The 20,344-nt window shown below is 41.6% G+C and overlaps 2 protein-coding genes across 6 annotated transcripts; both read right to left on the bottom strand.

The window, feature by feature from the left end:
* Positions 1 to 213: 213 nt before the first annotated feature.
* On the bottom strand, positions 214 to 9,838 carry gpia (glucose-6-phosphate isomerase a). The gene is made up of 18 exons (XM_055037850.1): positions 9,614 to 9,838; positions 8,180 to 8,270; positions 5,859 to 5,927; positions 5,658 to 5,777; positions 5,407 to 5,490; positions 5,032 to 5,178; positions 4,880 to 4,951; positions 4,765 to 4,809; positions 4,571 to 4,624; positions 4,249 to 4,309; positions 3,200 to 3,243; positions 2,292 to 2,444; positions 2,084 to 2,213; positions 1,928 to 2,004; positions 1,126 to 1,254; positions 966 to 1,041; positions 776 to 842; positions 214 to 502 (listed from the first exon to the last, which is right to left on the bottom strand). The coding sequence occupies exons 1-18, from the start codon at positions 9,730 to 9,732 to the stop codon at positions 379 to 381; spliced, it is 1,662 nt and encodes a 553-aa protein (XP_054893825.1). The 5' UTR covers positions 9,733 to 9,838; the 3' UTR covers positions 214 to 378.
* Positions 9,839 to 10,213: 375 nt separating this feature from the next.
* On the bottom strand, positions 10,214 to 19,684 carry lsm14aa (LSM14A mRNA processing body assembly factor a). 5 transcript variants are annotated; one of them, XM_055036662.1, is made up of 11 exons: positions 19,373 to 19,684; positions 17,427 to 17,590; positions 16,982 to 17,141; positions 16,364 to 16,438; positions 15,336 to 15,545; positions 14,538 to 14,612; positions 13,295 to 13,474; positions 12,984 to 13,149; positions 12,525 to 12,563; positions 12,056 to 12,299; positions 10,214 to 11,599 (listed from the first exon to the last, which is right to left on the bottom strand). In XM_055036662.1, exons 1-11 carry the CDS (start codon positions 19,491 to 19,493, stop codon positions 11,576 to 11,578), a joined length of 1,458 nt encoding a protein of 485 aa, XP_054892637.1. In that variant the 5' UTR covers positions 19,494 to 19,684; the 3' UTR covers positions 10,214 to 11,575. The 5 variants fall into 5 exon arrangements, with proteins under 5 accessions (XP_054892637.1, XP_054892630.1, XP_054892646.1 ...); XM_055036655.1 differs by having other exon boundaries at positions 13,295 to 13,477; XM_055036671.1 differs by lacking the exon at positions 16,364 to 16,438 and having other exon boundaries at positions 13,295 to 13,477.
* Positions 19,685 to 20,344: the final 660 nt, after the last annotated feature.

Genomic DNA, 20,344 nt, shown 5'->3' on the forward strand with positions numbered 1-20,344 from the left:
AAAGCGTCCAAACTTTTCAAAGCAGCTTAGTTGAATTTTATCACAACCTGAAAAATTACTTTTGTAAATACAATGTCTAAATTATTGGATTGTTAAAATTTCACCTATCCTTTTAATTAAACTAGTTGGGCGGTTCTACATCTCCATTTTCATCCAGTTAGACGTGGCAGAATGATTAATCACCTTCAGAATTGATCAGACAATCGAAACTAATCAGTGACAGATGGGGCTTTTATTGTGAAAGTCTCAGCTATCATTCTGAGGGTCCCCTACAGGAACATGTGCACAGATCAACACTGAAAAGCAACACATGAAGACAACACTCAAAACAACACGGTTCAGCCAATCACAGAGCAGGACAGGTGTGGGGGGCGGGGCTTAGGCAAAGTTCTGTTTCAGGAAGTTGATGAGGCCGTTGGTGGACGAGTCGTGAGACGAGACCGGAGAGGCGTCCTTCAGCTCCGGCTCAATCTTCTTCGCCAGCTGCTTCCCGAGCTCCACCCTGGAGACAAAAGGACCCCACTGTGATGTCACTGAACGCATCATCAGAGAGAGACGGACTACTGGAGGACTGGATTTGAAGGTTAAACTTCAGAGTCCTGCTGGTGTTACCAGGTTCTGAAGCTACAGCAGGACACCAAAGCCTTTCGGTTTTGTCTGACAGAAAAATATTCCTGCTTCGATCAAATTTAAGACCAACTGAGAGTTTAAACAAATATACAATTTAAGGCCTTAATGTTAGAAACACAAATTAAAGACCCTGAATTAAACTCACCCCCACTGATCGTAGCTGTTGATGTTCCACATGACGCCCTGGACGAAGATCTTGTGTTCATACATGGCTGAAAAACAGGAGGGGTCACATTACCTTTAGCTGATCAAAAAAAACCAGGAAGTTTGTTATCCAATAAGCTTTGGGCCGCTCCAATCTGATTGGTCAAAACCATCCGACTTCCAGTACTCACCGATCAGCGCTCCCAGTACGAACGGAGTCAGCTTCTTGAAAACGATGGAGTTGCTCGGCTTGTTCCCTTGGAAAACCTGTGAAAGAGACGCCAGACTGTCAGCATGGAACCGAACGCTGAGACCAAACAGAACCGCGTTGTGTTCGCTAGGCGTTTTCACTTTGTGTGGCAGCAGCTTCTCCAGAGCGTCTCCCGACATTCCCGCCGCTTCCAGCTCTTTCCGAGCCTCCTCTGACGTTTTCCCCTTCATTAGAGCTTCAGTCTGAGCCAGGAAGTTCGCCACAAGGATCTGGGAACAGGAATTACCTGAATTATTCAGCTGCTGAGTAACGGCAGCAGGTTTTAGTGGCACTGAAATTAATTAATTATCCTCAGGTTTGAATAAATGCTGGTGTGGCAGCTGTTTTATTTATGTTACATCCATTCGATATAAACACAACTAAATCCAAAACTGGGACTTTGAGGTAAACCGGTAACTTTAGGGAAAACTGTAGTGGGAAAAACTACAAGTAAATAACATTTTAAACAAATAAAACTGAGTGAAATGACAATGCACATATACAGCTTGTATACATGCATTAATAAAGAAACCAAGTCTGTGAAATAATGTTTTTATAAAATTCTATCACAAAAACATTTGTGAAAATGTATTTAACCTATTAAAATAAAAACACTCATTTTGATATTATCAATTAATATCAATATTATTAATTAGAATAATTTAACATTCCTCATTGTTTTTTATTTCATGCCACATTTAACTAACTAGAAAAACAAATTACTAATTTTATTTATTAGTCATAGTTATAAAATATTACTGTCATTATTGAATAATTTTTTAACAATTTTAAAAGTTTGTACCATCGGAAAGTAATTTTTCATCCACATTTACTGAAATCTGAGTATTTTGTAAACCTCCCAGTAAAACGAGTCTATAAATCCAGGTGAGCAGGAAGTGTTACCTTGTGGTGCAGGTTGTCTCTGATTGGATGCTGGGACTGAGCAGGAATCAGGAAGTCAGCAGGAATCATCCGGGTGCCTGCGGAGCGAACGTCCGGTCTGTGATGAGCGGTCAGCGGCTACAGAGGAAACCAGTACACCCAGTAAAACCCAGTCACCTTGGTGGATGAGCTGGTAGAAGGCGTGCTGTCCGTTGGTCCCCGGTTCCCCCCAGACGATTGGTCCCGTGTGGTAGTTCACGCGGCTGCCGTCTTTGGTGATGTACTTCCCGTTGGACTCCATGTCGCCCTGGGAACACAGGTGAGTTCAAGGGTCAGCGATCTGGGCCGATCAAAACACATCTGTGAAGGTCGGAGCCGAGCTGACCTGCTGGAAGTAGGCCGCGAAGCGGTGCATGTACTGGTCGTACGGCAGCATGGCGTGCGTCTCGGCCTGGAAGAAGTTGACGTACCAGACGCCCAGGAGGGCCAGCAGAACCGGGACGTTCTGGTCCAGAGGAGCGCTGCGGAAGTGGTTGTCCTGGAGAGAAAGTAGGTCCAGTTTCAGACGAACTCATGATACCGATCAATAAACTTTGAATCAACTCGTTAATAAGCGGCAATTTTGTTAAAAACCTGCGATGTCTCCGATATAAGAGTCTTTAGCTCTTCCACAACATAAAGAGCTAAATATTTAATACTAGGCTGGATTAAAATAAAGTGAAATTTAGGATAATCAAGTGTTTATATCTCAAAACAGAACCGTTGGGATGTGACACGGGATGACCGTGCTGGATGGGGGCCAAATTACAATGCTAAGCAAACGTCATTCGTCGATTGGAACAAATTTTAATCAGATAAAACATTAATCGACAATCGTAAGTCGATTATTTGCATCCCAACTTCAAAGCTTAATAAAAACTTTTACATTTATCATTTCTTTTAAATCTGATTTTTGTTAGTGCATGAAATAAATCAATAAATTTGAATGATGCACATATCACTAGTATTTATTATTTTACTTCATAATTAAAAGACAGTGCATCAATCTAATGTCTAAAGAATGCCGCTTCTTTAAAAAGAACCACACATTTCCTATAATAAATATTTAAAATGTATTTTTACAAAAGATTATGTAACATTTGAAGCCATGAATGCATTTTATTTAGCTTTTCTATTTAGAGCATGTTCAGCCCCAAACCATTTTCAAACAAACATAATGCATAGTTCATGCAAACTGACTTGTTTCTGTTCTGATTCCTAAATAAAAACCCAAACTCTGAAATGTTCTCCTACCATCCAGTGGGCTCCTGACAGAAGCTGCTCGAAGTTCTCGAAGCCTGAAAAACAGAAGACGACTGTGACAAAAACACTAATACTCCATCATAACTCAAGGAAATATGTTTTTAAGTATTTTCTGCCAGCTGTAATTTATTCTTTAGAGAAGCAACCAAAAAAATGCAATTAAAATTGAATCTTTCATGAAAAAACATCCAGATTTTTTTTTAAGTCGCGTCCCTAAAGGTGACTTTATGCAACACTAAAGCAGCAAACTATGGAGGACACATCATGCACAAATCCATCATCATCTGAAGGACTCAGTCACAGATGAAAGAATCGATTATTGAAATAATTGCCAATAAATTTAGTAAATGATTAGTTGTTAACACAGGGCTGTCACAATAGGCAATAACTCAATTCATCGCATGACGAATTAAAACAAAGTCAGTTTCCATTTGCATGATTTATTGTTTTTTTCTTTCTACCAAAAACTCGATGACAAAAGGCTTCAGTTGGTCTGAACGAAAAGAGACTTCATAATTAATTTTATTTGTAGTTTTGTTAATTTATTTGGGACATTTAAAATGTCTTCCAGTTCCCCTCTTAAATGTTTTACTTATCTCAAAACGGCGATATTATCGTTTATCATAATAACTTCTGAGACAATTTATCGTCCAGCAAAAGCAGTGATCATGCCAGAGCTTTGTATAGAAACTCCAAGAAAGGGCGACATATTCTGTACAAAAATATTACTCAGTTAACCTTAATAATCATCAGATCAGACCTTCGCTGTACGATGCAGAAAGTAATTTTCTAGCTACAAATTACCAAGTGTTTACTAAAGGAATACCTTGTTATTACATTTTAGGCAACAAAAATGTCTTTTTCTGGTTTTACATGGGAATTATTTAATTTTTTTAATGTATTTCTCATATTTTATAAAAAACAATAAATCTGGATGTGCCTTTTTTTATCTGATTAATCGATTAATCATGAGGATAATTGTTAGTTGCAGCTAGAATCAGTGATGTCATCAAGCCCCGCCCCCTGCTCCAGTGACGTACCTACATGCAGAGCGATGGACAAACCGATGGCCGACCACAGTGAGTAACGACCTCCGACCCACTGAGGACGAGCAGACATGACAGCAACACAGTCATTCCACCAATCAGAGCACGGCACTTCAAAATAAAAGCCCCAGCAGGCTCAGTCCGATTTAGTTCGGTGGCAGACGGTGAACCAGAACCAAACCCGGATCGTCCCAAATCAGTCCCAGAAACAGATTGTCTTTATCATCAAAACCTGTTGATTCTGGAAGGATTCTGATTGGGTTCAAAGGTCACCGAGATGCCACAGAGTGCAGAAGCAGAACCGGCACAAACTTACGTCCCAGAACTCAAACATGTTGGCCGGGTCGATGCCGAAGTCCTTCACCTTGGCCTGAGGAGACAGATAGATGCGTTAGGCAACAAGAAACATTCTGCTGGAGGAACAGTCGACCAAAACCAGCAGGACTGATCAGAACCGGTTCCAGCTGGGCCCACTTGTGAACTTTGCTGTGTTCTGGCCCGCTTACTTACTGCGTTGGTGGACAGCGCCACAAAGTGTTTGGCCACGGCGGATTTCTGAGGAGGAGAATTAAAGTTAATAAAAAATGGTCCAGTTCTGGTTCTGGTTTCAGGTACCAGAACTCACATCTCCAGCCGCCTTCAAGAACCACTCCCGGGCCGATTCTGCGTTGGTGATGGTCTCCTGGGTGGTGAACGTCTGAAACGGGTCCAAAAACACAAAATCAGAAACAGATGACCTCTGACCCCGAGGTTCAGGTGACAGGCTGGCGAACGGACCTTGGAGGCGATGATGAAGAGCGTGGTTTCCGGGTCGAGCTGCTTCAGCGTTTTCGCCATGTGGGTCCCGTCGATGTTGGAGACGAACCAGACGTTTGGACCGCCGGCTGAGTAAGGCTTCAGAGCCTCGGTCACCATCAGGGGTCCCTGAACGCACCACAGAGTCACATGATCACTCAAAGCTGCTTCCTGATTGGCTGACTGGATCAGAACCAGAACAGAACTGCTGACGGAAGCAGATCCTCCATTTTCCTCCAGAACCTTCTTAACTAGAGCATCTGATTGGTCAGGAGGGACACTAATCCTAGTGTGTGTGCGCGTGTGTAGGTGTGTGTGTGTGTGTGTGTGTGTGTGTGTGTGTGTGTGCACGCTCACCAGGTCAGAACCTCCGATTCCGATGTTCACCACATCTGTGATGCTCTTCCCGCTGAAGCCCTTCCACTCGCCGCTGCGCACTTTCTGTAAACAACACACACATCAGGACAAGCTCATGAAACACACACACACACACACACACACACACACACACACCACCACACACACACACACAACACACACACACACACACACACACACACACACGGATCAGAATAAAACCCGACATGCGTGGCTGTCGGCCCACAAACCTGGCAGAAGGCCTTCATCTTGTCCAGCACACGGTTCACTTCAGGCATCACATCTTTCCCGTCGACGAGGATCGGCGTGTTGGAACGGTTCCTCAGAGCCACGTGGAGCACGGCCCGGTTCTGGACGCACAAACGACCCACAGGTCAGAAAAAAAAATCCAAACACACACCAGTATTAGCAGGACAGGTGAGGCTCTGCACCTCGGTGAAGTTGATCTTCTCTCCAGTGAACATCTTCTCTCTGGCCTCCTCCACTCCTCTGGACTTGGCCTGATCGCAGACACAAACAGAACCAGAACCGGTCAAAAAGCTTCACGTTCACCTGCATGAGAACTTTATTAATTTAGCAACATTTGATGATGAAACAGCAACGTTCAGCTACAAATGACGCCTAAAGGTGACTTTTCAACCACAGTCTGAACGACCCGATTCCGATCTTTTCACCAAAAAATAATCCGATCCACTTCCATTTGTGGAATTAGTTTGGATAAATGTCTGTTTTCAGAGAGTCTGCAGTCAGAACGGTCACTGCCCCACCTCACCTGAACATTCAGAGCCACATAAAGACGGTTACAAAGTCGGCCTTTTATCACCTGGAGAACATTTCCAGGATTAGAGAACTAAAGTCTCAGGGAGATCTAGAGAAACTCATACATGCGTTTATGTTTAGTCACATTGATTACTGCAGCAGCGTCTTCACAGGTCTGCCTAAAAAAAGAAGTCTGAGAGGTTTGGTTCTGGTTCTGCATGCAGAACCAAAACCAGACAGGATTCAGCTTCTATGCACCACAAACGTGGAACAAACTTCCAGAAAACTGCAAAACAGCTGAAACACTGAGTTCCTTTAAATCTGAATTAAAGATCCACTTGTTAAAGAATCGCTTTTGATTCATAAATGAAACATTAATCAATATATTTGATGTGTATTGATGATTTAATGATAAAATTTAACCAGAGTCGAGTACTAACTAGTTAGATTTACTTAAGTAACTTTTGGTGGAAAAAATTCCTTTGATTATTTTTACTAGGCGTTTTACTCTGGCCTGAGTAAATTGTCTAATTCTCTTACCAGACAGACTCACTGCAGTTTATTGATAAACCTTCATACGTTTTATATTGAGAGAAACCGATTTTGGAAACAAAAAGAAAAAAAACAAAACAAAAACACTTTTTGTAATTTTGTTATTTATATGAATTATTTTCACTTAGTCCTTCCACTTAACTTTATATTTCGGTCCATCTGATTGTCATTTTTAATATTAATTGATCATTTGATCAGTTACTCAGTTCTTGAGTAAACTTTTTACTCTTGGGTAATTTCTTGTACTTCTATTTTTTACTTGAATAAAAACATGTTGAAGTCGTTTCCTCTTCCTACAGAACAGTTTCTGTGTACTCTACTCACCTGTGCATTTGACAAAATGTTAATTGTTTCATAATTGATTAAACTGTTTTACGTAAAGCACTTTGAATCGCCTTGTCGCTGAAATGTGCTACAGAAATGAACTCGATTGATCGTTTCTGATCAGTTTTGAAGGTTTCCAGAAGGTTCTGAAGAACTGTGCAGCTTTATCAGCTTCCTGCTGAACCAAACCGAGTCAAACAACTGAAGTCTGGACAAACAGAGTGGTGAAACCTGGTTTCCCCATCAGCGCCTCCTGTGTTAGAAGGAAGTGGTATCGGTCTAAACTTTGTTTCCTCACATTTTTCCGTCCTGTGGCTCAACATGTTTTCTCTTTCAACATGAGGTGAGGCAACGTTTTGTTCCCCTGAAGCCGCAGAGTTTGTGCAGCGTGTCTGACGGAGAGCGGAGCTCGGATTTGACGTGTTGGGACAAATCAGACATTAAACATAACTTTTCTTCTTTAATAGATGCGTCAAAATGTGAAGTTTTGATCTAAAACCAGAAATATATATATTTTACTATTGTATTGAGATGGTATTAATAGTATCACAAAATATACGCATTTATTATAAAACATTTTATTCATTATAAAGTGTAAATTATTATTGTAATCATTATTCTGGTGAGAATAGCAATTACTACCAGTTGCATTTCAGTCGGCCATTTTAGTTTTATCATACATTATAATCAATTTTACATTAATTATATATTTAACAGCAGAATTGTGAATATAAAAATGAAAGGCAAATAAATTACTAAAATGAATTATTAAAATGTATATTTTGAATAAGAAAGTTGCTATTACTACTGTTATAGATTTTTTTTAGATGTAGAATCAAAACGAGTGTTTATCTGTTTATTAAGATTTATTTATTCTAGTATTTATACTTAAATTGTAATAATAATAATTTTGTGGATGGATTCAACTTTAATTAATAGTTTTTTGTGTATTTACTTTTATTCAGCAGTTTTCTTCTGCCGTTTTGTGTAACTTATTTACTAAAACGACGTTTAAACTTGCTAGTTTTAGTTACATTGTTCGTCTGCAGAACCGTGATCGGTGGAAAGTTTTTAATTGAAACAGGAATCGAGTTTCCAGATGCAGGAAGTTCCTCACCAGAGCCAGCAGCATGGTCAGCACTTCCTGGTTGATCAGGTTCTTGGAGTAATCCAGAAGGATGTCGCCGTCGTTCGTCTTCAAGGTCGTACTGCGGACCAGAAAAATCAGGGGTGGGTAGTGAAAAAAACAAACAAAAAAAAAAAACTTTCAGAAGTTGTTTTACTACATTGTACTTTTCACTTTTACTTGAGTGAAATTTATGGATACTGTGAAACTTCAATAAATGATGAAAATAAAAACTGGAATTATAAAAACAGATGCATCCTAAGTTGAAGCAAAACTTCTTATTTGTGCACAAAGTTAGTTTTTTTAAGGTTATTTTCTACCTGCTGGAAGTGTTTTACCGTTTTCTATCAAACAGTATATTTGTAGTTTTATAGATCTTTGGCTTTTTTAAAATTTTGTATAAATTTTTAGTCTTTAAAATACTAGAATTTAGACTTTACATTTTTGTCTGTAATATCACTTTTAAACATTAAATCAGATGTTCTGATCATTGATTCCTCAGTAATTCACTAATTTCTTGCACAGTTAATTTTTAATTTTACTTCAGTAAAAAATATGTCGAAGTTCTGATCCAGATCAGACTAGGGGTTCATTCATTCACTTTGATCGATCTTCTGTGTGTTTGGACTCGGATTGTGGACCAGAACTGCTGGAAAAGCCAGATTGAAGCAGCCTGCAGCCCAGCATGCGCCCTCCAGCGCCATGAGGAGATTCATCATCATCATCTTCTTCATCATCAGTTTGCGCTCAGTCACGTCTGCAGCCGCATCCTTTCTGCGCAGTGACGCTGCGCACGTTGAGTCCGACTGCATCTCTGCAACCCAAACTACTTTCATTCGTTTCTAGTGACTGGGTCAGAGAGTTCAGACCTGGAGAACAGGGCTGCCTGGTTCTGGACGGCACCAGACGGTCCAGACTGAAGCCAAGTTGAACTTGGATCAGGAACAGGTGGGCGTCAGATTAAATATTAACTAAAGCTGATCCGAACCCATTTCATGAAGAACTGCTCATTGTAGGTTCGGTTGACGGGCCCAGTAATAAACCCATTTGGACTTTCATTAATCCCGGAACCAGAACACGCCCCTGTCCGATAATGGAAGCTGTGACATTAGCACACACGCTAACGTTAGCCAGGTGGATCCAAAAAGTCTCGCCCTGCAGGTTCTACCGTTTGGGTCGACCAAATCCTGACAGGACGAATGCGGTTAGAGGAAAGCAGCTGAGATCCGGCCCGGTCCGTCCATCTGGACCGGGGTTACCGGGATAAACCGGCAGCGAAGGAGTGACCTTGTGAGGCGCATCCGCAGCGGCTCGCGGACACCGGAACCCGCTGACGGTCTGTCACCGAAAAACGAGCGTCTACCGCCGGGGAGCGGGCCTTCCCATCACCGGGACTCCGGGTCTTAACGCTTCTCATGTCCTCACCTGAACTTCCCGAACCGCTGCGGGTCGCTTTCGAACATGGCCCTCATGTTCAGGCTCCCGCCGTTGGCCCGGTACCACTGCTCCAGCTTCTGAAAGTTCGGGTCTGCGTTCAGGGCCATGGTGGCTGCTGTGTGTCGGTGCTCAGACGTCGGATGTTCTGCCCGTTGACCCGGTTCCGGCTGCTCTCACTGCCCAACTAACCGGAGTCAGAAGGCCTTCCACGGGCTAACTGGGCTCCACCAATCACAGCACAGGGTTTATTACATAACCCCGCCCATTCACTAATAGTTCTGCTGTGATTGGCTGCGTCTCACGGCTGATGTAGCGTGAAATCAGAGTGTGGGACTCATGTATGGAGGGTAACTAGTGTCCAAATTAAATCAACTTAAACTTCAAATTAAAAAAAGAACGTGCTCATTTTTAAATAAGTTACTTCACATAATAGGTAAACTGCACACAAAATATATTTAGAATGCATTACTGCGTTAATTGAGATAAATATGCTAAAAGAAATTTAAATTACACATTTTTCAAAAATATTCAATAATTACCATTAACAAGATTTCTGAACCATTAAAATGAAGAAACAAGAAGCAAGCATTTCTGCAAACTTAGTGTCTTTATTTCAGTTTTTTATTTTACAATGCATCATTTAAAAGCTCACTTTTTTTTTCTTCAGTTGTGGATCCAGGCTGGAACCAGAACCTGCCACTGAACACACCAGAACAAAAACTGTTTCTCTGCAAATCCAAACCGACTTCAAGTTAGGAACCTCAACGTCTCAAACAGTTCTTTTCGTCTGAAAAGAACCGGTTCCTTTCCCGTTTCCTGAGCACAGTTTAAAGGTGGCTCTGCATTTCGGATCGTGGGAAGTTTTTTTTATTTTTCCCTTGAGAAACTACGGTGTTTGCTGTCCGAATTGAAAGCAGCCAAAAGACACAACCACCTGTAATTTACTGAAATGTTCTGATTGGATCTTTAAATGTCGGATATTCTGATCCGAGCGAGCAGTGGAGACAAAAAATAAACAAAAAGGAAAAAAAAAAAAACACGACTGACATCGCTTACAGGTTCTGATCATGCCTGAACCAAAAGCAAGAATATTGTTGATTGACGTTGCTACAGTGCACAGCTCCATCTATCTGTGTGACATCACTTCCTGCCGGCCGGCCGGCGTGCAGCACTTTCGGGTTTAGTGGCTTCATGAAGACTGTAACGAGACTGGCCGGCCGGCCGACTGGCTCCAGGTAGGAAGAGTTAAAGCACAGGAGGAAAATCTGGAGCTTCCTGTTCCATCTCTGAATCACAAAAACCCCAAAAACATTTGGTTCTACAAGTCAGTGGTTTGAAAGATCTAATTCTCACCAATTCAATATTTCTCAATACTAATAATCTGGATTTCATGGTGAGGAAATCTGCTCCTTATGGTGCAGTTTGTATCATTGGATTTAATAAATTCAGAGTGCAATAATTCAGAGATGAACAGAAGCAAAATGAGGTTCCTGCAGTGAAAAAAAAAAAAATCAAAACAAAATAAAAAAGGAACAATCTGTGGTGAATCTGTGCGAACTGGGAGTTAGAAACAACCACACAGCAACCAGTGAAACCAGTGACGATAGACAGGTGGACCAGAGAATGCCATAGGAGAAAAAAAAAATCCATGTTATAGAGAGCCTGCAGCGCCCTCTGCAGGAAGAACCCTGATAAAGCTACGAGAGCGTCCACAGCTGAGGAACTAGAACATTTAGAGGGAATCGCTTTCTCTAATAAAATGCATCATTATCATGGTGGTCTGAGACAGACGGAACGTTAAGCTGCATTCAGAGTCTACTCCAGTGCTGGTGACAGAAACGACGAGGAGACGACGATCTTCGGGAGTTTAGTGGACAGGAGAGAACCAAAGCTAGCCATTTTCCCACGGAGGGAGTCGCAGCGTGTCGGAGCCGCCTCCTCCTGTCGACACTACGCCGCCACTTTGTTGTCCTTCTGCGTCAGAAAAACAGCAACAACAAAAAATGTAAATCTTTTAAAGGTAAATCTTTAGGCAGCAGATACAATAGACAAGACGTAACTGTGCTTAGAGTTGGCAAATAAGGACTTAGAACTTTATGGCGACAATTTGTTATTGTGATAAAGATTATAATTTAAAAACTACTTATTACTTCTGTTTTAGGCAACTGTATGGCCACATACTAATAATGTTTTTTAAAATAACATAAAAATAAAAACAAAAATGAAATAAATGTAAAATAATATTTTATGTCTGCTGCAACTGACTGAATTCAAAATCCAAACAAATAGAAGCTGTAAAACAAGATGGCGGCTCTGGGTGCACTATGGAAACCCAACAAGCTTCTGCTGGAAAAAAAAAATAGATTTGCGAAAATTAAATCTTCAAAAACCAAACAAACAAATAAATTTCGCCTCAGGCTTCACACTCACCCTGTATGGTAAGTTGGCGAATTCGCGCCCTGCCTGGTTGCCTCGGTATCCCCCCCTGAAGCCGCCACCGCCGCCGCCGCCGCCCTGTGGGGGCCCGAATGACCCCCGGCTGGCTGAGCGACCTCTGCCCCCTCTGAAGCCCATCCCCCCGCGGCCCCGGTAACCTCCGCGGCCCCGGCGCAGAGGGATGCCGAAGGTCTCTGCGTTCATCCTCCTCTCCTCCGCCCAGGTCTGCCGGCGCTCCCTGCAGGACGAGAAGGAAACGCTCAGAGCGCCGCAGAAACAGCCGACAAATCCAGTTTAATCTGGTTAGAGTCTAATCGGGTTTAATCCCCTTAGAACAACAAAAAGCTGCTGATAGATCTGTAAACATCTGCTGACAAAAGCGCTGACGATGTTCTGATCAGAGCTCCGATCGCACTCAGAAAGACTGGTTTATAACTCGGCCTCCAGAATCAGCTCAACTCACCGAGGGAAACCTGAAGCTCCAGCTTTATCTCCAGCTTTCCTAAAAACACCAAAAGATCAGGATCAGAGCAGGAAAACAAGAAAACATGGCTGCTCAATGACACAAATATCCCCGAACTGCTGATCTCAATCAGTTCCTGCTTAGTTAAAAATGACTTTCTTCGGTTCTTTAAATGATTCTTTTAATAGGTCTTTACACACTTCTGATTCTCAAGTAATATATTATGTTCAGATCTGGTTCAGAATCAGTTCACATATCTGGCTCTCAGAAAATCAGTTTACGTGTTCAGATCCGTTCGGGAATCAGTTTACGTGTTCAGATCCGTTCAGGAATCAGTTTACGTGTTCAGATCCGTTCGGGAATCAGTTTACGTGTTCAGATCCGTTCGGGAATCAGTTTACAAGCTGCGTTGTGCATCATCTACCAGTCTGCCTCCAGGATAACGAACCGGTGCCGTACCTTGTGTCGTCACAGGAGATGTTGTCGAAGAACGACTTGGACTTATCGTAGTAGCAGTTTGGGCCCAGCGGGTCGCTCTCCTCTTCGTTGTTGCCTTCACTGTTCTGGGTTTCCACTCCAGAGTCTGCCTTATCCTCTCCATTCAGAGCTTTCTCCGACTTCTCATCTGAGACAAAAAATAAAATAAAAATTACAGTTTAGCTACAAAAACTTCCGGTTGTTTCCATTTCCTTTAGTCAAAGAAATGTGTTCAATTTTACATCCCAGTGATGCTTCCCTCAGATTTCCCAGTATAACCAGTTAACTCCAACCTTTCAGCTTCAGCTTGCTCTGGAACTCCTTCTCGATCTCCTCCTTGTTGAACTGGGCGTTGGCGCTCTCGAAGTCAAAGTCCTTCTCGAACTTCATGGGTCCGTCTCGGCGCACGTTGAAGCGGCCCCGGCCGTGATGACCGCCCCCCCGGCCGCGCCGGTTCGCCGTGCCACCGCCACCTGCTGGAGACGGAGAGAAGCACAGCATCAGCAGAGAGGAAGAAGAGAAACGGAACAAATGGAAGAGATGCAGAGATGGAGCCGTAGAACAGGAGGTGAGGATGAAAAGCTGCAGGAGTTAGGATGCATTCACACCAGCCCTGTTTAATTTGCTTTACATTTTTAATGAAATGTAAGTAAAAATAATTTATTTAAATATTTCTGATGCTTATTTTCAAATTGGCTGCCAGACAAAATTCATCTTTGCTCTTCCAGCTAGAGCTGCAAGGAAAAAACAAACATAAGAACTGTGAAATAAAATTTTATGTGATTAATATCAAGTTTAATCACATCAAAAATAAGTAAATGTTGCATATTTTCTTAAAATCAAAACTGTGGTGTGATAAAAACTGTAATTTCTGGAAATTAAGTCATAATATATTATATGAAAATAAAAGTTTTCCACCACAGAACTCAGTCATCTCTTGGTATGATCATGTCAAAACTATTGAAAAGCAAATAAAAAATTATCTAAAATTTGATGTTTCTTGAAGAGGTTTGAATGCATTTGTGAACGGCAAACCAGAAAAGGAAGAGCACTTCAGCGCAGGGCATTCTGGGTAAAAACAACCAAAAACACACAAGAGCAAAGAAACAACTCATTGTCTTTTACCAAAGACAAGAGAGAAATCCTAAAAATGCTAAAATCTGACGCCACTCCGTTTAAGTTTACATTTCGCGAAGAAAGAAGTTGAGCTCAGTATCGTATTCTAAGGTTTTCATGTCGTTTCCTTCAGTGGTTCTTGGTGCAGTGCCCCCACAGGTGAGGAGGTGAACAGGTTTTTCCAAAATGTTTGGATCGTTTGACAGTGCAAAGTAAAACAAATCTGCAGCAGCTGAAAATTCAACAAATATTGCAATTTTTGTCTCCATTCTAACCTAGTCTACTGGACTATCAGGTGTGAAAACACCCTTAGTGACAGAATGATGGAGGAGATGCAGAGTCTCCATCATCCCTATGGAGATGAAGTCTAATAAAGATGGAGGGCATGCAGGATGGCTGCAGAGGGGAGCAGACTTTGACCTGTGGAGCGTTTACTGGGCTCCCTGCCTTCTCCTCGCGCCTGATCGCCCTCAGCTCTGCTGTGGACGTCTGACCCTGGAACAGCAACACAGTTTGAGTCTCCACACAGCGTCCAGGGAGCAGCTGCTTCACTAAACTCCACCCTGAAACTCTGAATTCTGCAGCACAGTGAGAACATGGCAGCAGCGTCTCTGTTGTTGTTCTGAAGTTTAAAGGGGCAGTATAATCCAAAATGCACTTTCTTGGGCTGTACATCATCAAAAACATAAATTGAGCTTTGTCTTGATTATTTAATCTATGTTTGAGAAATCCTCCTCAAGGCTGCAGTTTCCAAGCTTCCACCTCACAGAGCAAATCATCTCCTTCAGACTAGCCAGTAGCAATTAGCAAACACCTGCTGAGCTCATTCTACGAGCTACTTCTCAATGCAACGCTGGTAAAAACTTTGTTGAAAGGTCAGTAAGTTGTGATGTGATGATGTAGGTGGAGTTTCAAAAAGAGCAGGAGTTTTTAAAGAGACAGTGTCCCACTTTCAAGGCGTCATATTTTATATATTCAGCATTTTTATAACGACTATTATGTGTTTGTGCTACGAATGTGGATGGAATATACATAATACTGCCCCTTTAATTTGTTTCCATGACGAACATGAGCAGCAATCTGCAGCTTTCTGCCCAGCTGATTTGTTTATGTTTGTTTTCAAGGTTCAGATTGGATCCCTGAGCTTGTTTTCATTTAGCAGACTGATTCTGGCAGTATCATGGTCCCTGTTCATCTCCAGAGGCTGAAGGCTCTCACCTCTCAGATTGTCCACTCCGTCCTGTTGCTGGGCCTTGTGGCTGCTCTGAGATGGACCCGCTGGTGCGGCGCGGACGTGTGCCGGGCTTCTCCGTCCCAGACCGGGGGCTGGAGCCGTGGCGGTGGACGCCGGGACAGTCGGGCCGCTCTGGCTCCCTTGGTCCAGGGAGGGACTCTTCCTGAGAGCTTCCAGACCCGGGCTGCTGCAGCCTGAGCAGAATCAGGGAGGAAAAAGACAAATTAAAGATTCCCACATACAAACCAGTACGATTAGTAACTCCAGAGACCCGATCAACCTTCCACCTGCTGGTTAAACCTGCACTTTGTCTAGTTTGTAGAGCAAATATCTTCTTCCACTTGAAAACACACCAAAACTAACTTACATGGAGGTTTTAATCAAGATATAGAAACTTGTTTTAAGTCAATAATTCCATAATATCGATGAAAATTACTTGTTCCATTGGCAAGTTGTTTCAATCGCAATGTTTCAACAATGATAATTTTTCCCATGTTATAAGTGAAATAGGGAACTAGTACTTTTTAAATCAACATTAAAGGAATTATTGACTTAATCAAGCTAGTATATTTTGATGAAATGTTACTTGTAAGTTAGTTTTTCCTTATTTGAAGTGTACCAAAATATTCACACTAGGAGCCAGATGGTAAGATTTGGTGATTTTACAGTGCAAGAAAAACATAAAATATGACATTTGTGTATTTCAGCCATTTTCTCACACACTTAGAGAACTGTTCCTGCAAATAAACAGTTATGAGGTTAATTAGCTTCCTGCCTGCGGTTTGAATTTCTGCAGGAAGAAAAAGTGAAGCAATGAGAGTGAAAAGTCAGAGGCAAGATTAATATTCACTGCAGTAGGAAAACACCAGCGAAGTGTTTGTGGGTCAACATTAGCAGGACAGGAAAACACCAGGGGACAGGAAGCGCCGCCATGTTCAAAAATTAACCATCACCCTTTCACACACACCACTGGTGGGACCGATCCGAGAGTCCGCTTCCTGCTGGTCTTTACCTGCAGTTAAAGTCCCAACAGAGCGTAAGTCAGAACCGCTCAGACTGGAGTTCACAAAGAAGACTGTGGACCGCCCTGTGTGGAAGAACAGCAACACAACTGAGACCCGGAAACACTTTCTGCTCCGGACTAATGGACGAACATCTGGAGAACAGCTGGGGCGTATCGATACCAGAACACCAACCGACCACACACACAGAGAGCTGGAGCTGAGTGGAATCGAACCCAGTTACAGCCAAACAACTGATAATACATCCATCTGATGTTACATGTCTGATCGTTTCACCAGAACACTTTGACCTGGAGGTTAGGAGGAAACTCTTCCAGCCGTCAAGAACTTCTGCTTTACACACAGATCCAAGTTTGAAGAAATAATCACAGACTAGACGAGTTCATCTATCAAAGCTTTGCTCCCATTAAATCAACTTTTTCCTGAATCTAAAATCAACAAAACAAAACGTGTCGAGGAAGCGGCGAAGGCCTCAGACTGACGCCTCTGACCCGACGCCTCCTCACTTCCTTTGGCATGAAGAACGTGATCCAGAACCACTCACAGACTCTGAACCCTTGGATATCATGCCGCCCTGAAGCAGAAACTCCCCCACTGCCCTGACTTACCCACACCAACGGGTCCAAACTGGGGTGAGACCAGTGGGCTGGTGCTGAACTGGTTGTAGGCGGGAACCGGAGCTCTGTTGAAAAGCCCGTAGGAACCAGAGGACTGGAAGGGAGTCGGAGCCGAGGCCGCCGCTGAGGAGGAGCTGGTGCTGATGGAAGACTGCAGAAGAAGAAACGCACAAGGTCAGGAGGTCGTGAAACTGGGTCAGAACCAGGGTTAGAGTAGTTTTTGGTTCTTCATCATAGTTTAGTTTTATTTGGTTGTGACTTTTTGTCTTCATAAAGCAAACATTTGGGACTCTTTTCTGGATCTATAACTTATTTTCTACTTTTGTCATTAAACATTAATTTAAAATCTAAAATTGCATTGTTAGTTACAACAAAATGCCTCTAAGAGCCTTTGAGTAAAATCCAGTGACATACAGTGATGCAAGAACAGAAATACCTGGACGATGGCCGGGTCCTGAGGGAGTGAGCAGGTCGGTTTGGGCGGCTCACACACCGTCAGGTCCTTGATGTCGCTGCCCCTGAAGATAATGTACTCAAAGATGTCGTCTCGGGGAGGAATGGGCCGGTCCGTCGGGCGATCCTCGGTACCAAAGGAGCGGACTGAGGCAAAGAAAACTCAGAATTTGACTCACAGTTTGACAGTTAGGAGGTGTGGCAAAAAACAACAACAAAAAAAAAACTCCCCATTCAGACTGAAACATTAAACTAACATTAAAAGTTGCAAAGAAAATATTCTCATTAGCATCTAAAAAGTTTTTTTGAGAAGGTGTTTTGATTGGATTTATAGTAGAACCATAAACATGTAGTTCGCCATTCTTGTTATATGTGCTTGTGAGGTTGTAGGTCGGATTAGAGGTTAGGCTAATAGCTAAGCATTTTCCATGTTTACATAAATAACTGAAGTTAAAAATGTCCCAATCAGAAACCTCCAAAAAAGCACAGCAGCATTTTGCTTCACCAAAAACCCAGTTTCCCTTTTAATGGGGGAAAAAACTGTGAAAAATTGTTACATTTTGGAGAAAAGTGAGGCCTAGCTTTGAGATAAATATATTTAAAAAAATACTTCCAGCAGAAATAAACATGGCAAATTAAAAGCCTGTCTATCTACTTTCGGAAAAGACTTTTTTTTTAAATGAAAAACCATGTTGGGCACAAACATCAGCAAAATGGGATTTTTCTCAATAAGCTCCAGACACTTAAACATAGAAGAAATATGGATTCACATCAGCTGATGTCACTCATCTTTAAAAATCTAATTCCTGTAAGTAAAACACATGTCTAGAGTTATTGTTTAGAGAATATGATTTTAATTCTGTTGTGCCTCTCGGATGATTTAACAAAATCAGACATCGCTTCAATCATATTCTGGTATAAGTTTCACCTTCTTATTTCTGCCTTAACAAGGAGAAAAAGCTGCATCTCATTTAAATCTCTTGACTCAAATTGATTATGTGTGAACCCTGATTTGCAGCTGGTGACAGGCCGGATTTTGTCCTATTTTGATGTGCAGCTTATAAACCTCAGGGGTCAGAGGTCATCCTTCCTGCACAACAATCCTTCTGAAGATGCTCCAAAATCAGATGTTTGCTTCTGTTTCCACTTTCCACAATTTCAAAGTTGGTTAGAATCCAGATCAGGTTACACTGGCCCAAATGAAATAAAAATATCCTGCAAACAGCAAGGACTGTTAAAACTAACCAGCACCTTGCTTTGAAACTATTTTATTATAAGAAATTTGATGACTATATTATTTTTTAATCATTTTTGCTAGTTTTTAAAATAATTATTGGATTTTACATTAATTTTTCCGTGTGATTTCCCTTTATAGTCAATAAGAGTTATCTGGATTCCTCTGTTTATTTCTTCAGGGCCACGATGAAGTTAGTATCTGATTCACAATTTCTGAATCAGCACTTCAGTAAAGGGCTGTTCTCCATTTTTTAAGAACTCTGTCCTGCTGAAGAGCTAAGATTTTGCTAAAATTCAAAAATATTATAACTAATAACATCTAATTCCATGCTTATTATGACATAAGCCTTTCATAATGAAAATAAGACATGCTTATTTACATTATGAGCAGAAGGTCAAAAAGGGACTGTAGTTAAACAGTTTTGTTTGGATATATAAAATAAAGGGTTCCTAAATGAAAAAATACATTGCAAAATGTGTTGTTAGTGTTCAGACTAGAGCTAATATTTAATAGTTAATATGACTTTGAAAAAACAAGAGTATACACCTTTAAACTGAAAGGCTATCAATAGCAAGCTAACTTCGGTCGCAACACTTAGCTCGCTTTCATTTTCCGTTAAACACCCACACACCGCCTCCAGTTCACTTTAGCCTCGAGGAAGCTCTTACCTTTAGCCCAGGTGAAACTCTTACCTTTAGCAAGGGCCACGGTGGAGTTCTCGGTGTCGATGGTGTACAGGATCCCCTCATAGCGAATCTCGGCCTTGGAGATCAGGCTGATCTTACTACCCAGATAAGGTGTCCCGCCGCTCATGGTGGCTCCCGCTTCTCGGCTCTGGGAACAGGGATAAGAAGGGACCGATGCCTCCGAGCCGTGCGGTCAGCAGACAAGGGTTCAGGGGCGTCTCTCCCGGTGTTTTTCGATTCGATTCCCTATGACGCTGACGCCGCTTTGCAGCTACAACATGGCCGCCTCCACCTCCATTGGCACAGCTCTGAGCGCGGAGGATAACGGGATTTGGAGTATCGCGTGACTTCGTGAAGCCGTGAATCATAGATATATAAAGAGTAGAAGTTAATTGAATTTTTTTAAAACCTAACATGCGCATCATGAAATGCGAGTAAAAACCTATAAACCATTTATATTTATTCGTGTGTAATAAAACAATACATTGGTTCATTCGTCTGCTAACTTTTAATTATCTACAAAGGACAAGAAACAAACCGCTTAAATTGAGTTTTTTTTTAAATCTTATATTATGCCTATTAAAATAATTTTCACATAATCTATGAAAAAACTGACAATGCATAAAAATAGTATAAAATAATGGACGACAGTTTTAAAACATTTAAAGGAACGCAACACTTTGTGAAAATGCATATGTCTTAAGGGCAATTTGCTACAAATTAACAACAGTTCTAAGTATCTTATACATTTAACACAAATAATTTTAGCTTTCTGACAATAATAAACAATAATATAAGTGTATGGTAATTGAACTGTATTATTTTTCCAATGTTGCAAACTCTCACTGTATAGAATTTTCTTATTTTTAAAATTATTATTCACTTATAACATTTTTAAAATTTTTGTGAGAATTTGTGTGCTCCCAGCTGCTTTCAGATTGCTGTTGTGACACACCTCAATTTCTCCACTGTGAGAAA

This window comes from Poeciliopsis prolifica, unplaced genomic scaffold (assembly GCF_027474105.1).
Source record: "Poeciliopsis prolifica strain line A6 unplaced genomic scaffold, Auburn_PproV2 SCAFFOLD001, whole genome shotgun sequence".
Taxonomy (NCBI): Eukaryota; Metazoa; Chordata; class Actinopteri; order Cyprinodontiformes; family Poeciliidae; genus Poeciliopsis; species Poeciliopsis prolifica.

Excerpts from the sequence above, each read along its gene's own strand:
- lsm14aa (XM_055036655.1), bottom strand. The coding sequence starts at position 19,493 with ATGAGCGGCGGGACACCTTATCTGGGTAGTAAGATCAGCCTGATCTCC. Across the intron at positions 17,591-19,372 it reads CACCGTGGCCCTTGCTAAAG|TCCGCTCCTTTGGTACCGAG; the intron begins GTAAGAGTTTCA and ends TCTTTGCCTCAG. Across the intron at positions 13,478-14,537 it reads GCCCAGTAAACGCTCCACAG|CAGGTGGCGGTGGCACGGCG; the intron begins GTCAAAGTCTGC and ends CTCCGTCTCCAG.
- gpia (XM_055037850.1), bottom strand. The coding sequence starts at position 9,732 with ATGGCCCTGAACGCAGACCCGAACTTTCAGAAGCTGGAGCAGTGGTAC. Across the intron at positions 5,491-5,657 it reads AGATGAAGGCCTTCTGCCAG|AAAGTGCGCAGCGGCGAGTG; the intron begins GTTTGTGGGCCG and ends TGTTGTTTACAG. Across the intron at positions 3,244-4,248 it reads GTCCATCGCTCTGCATGTAG|GCTTCGAGAACTTCGAGCAG; the intron begins GTACGTCACTGG and ends TCTGTTTTTCAG.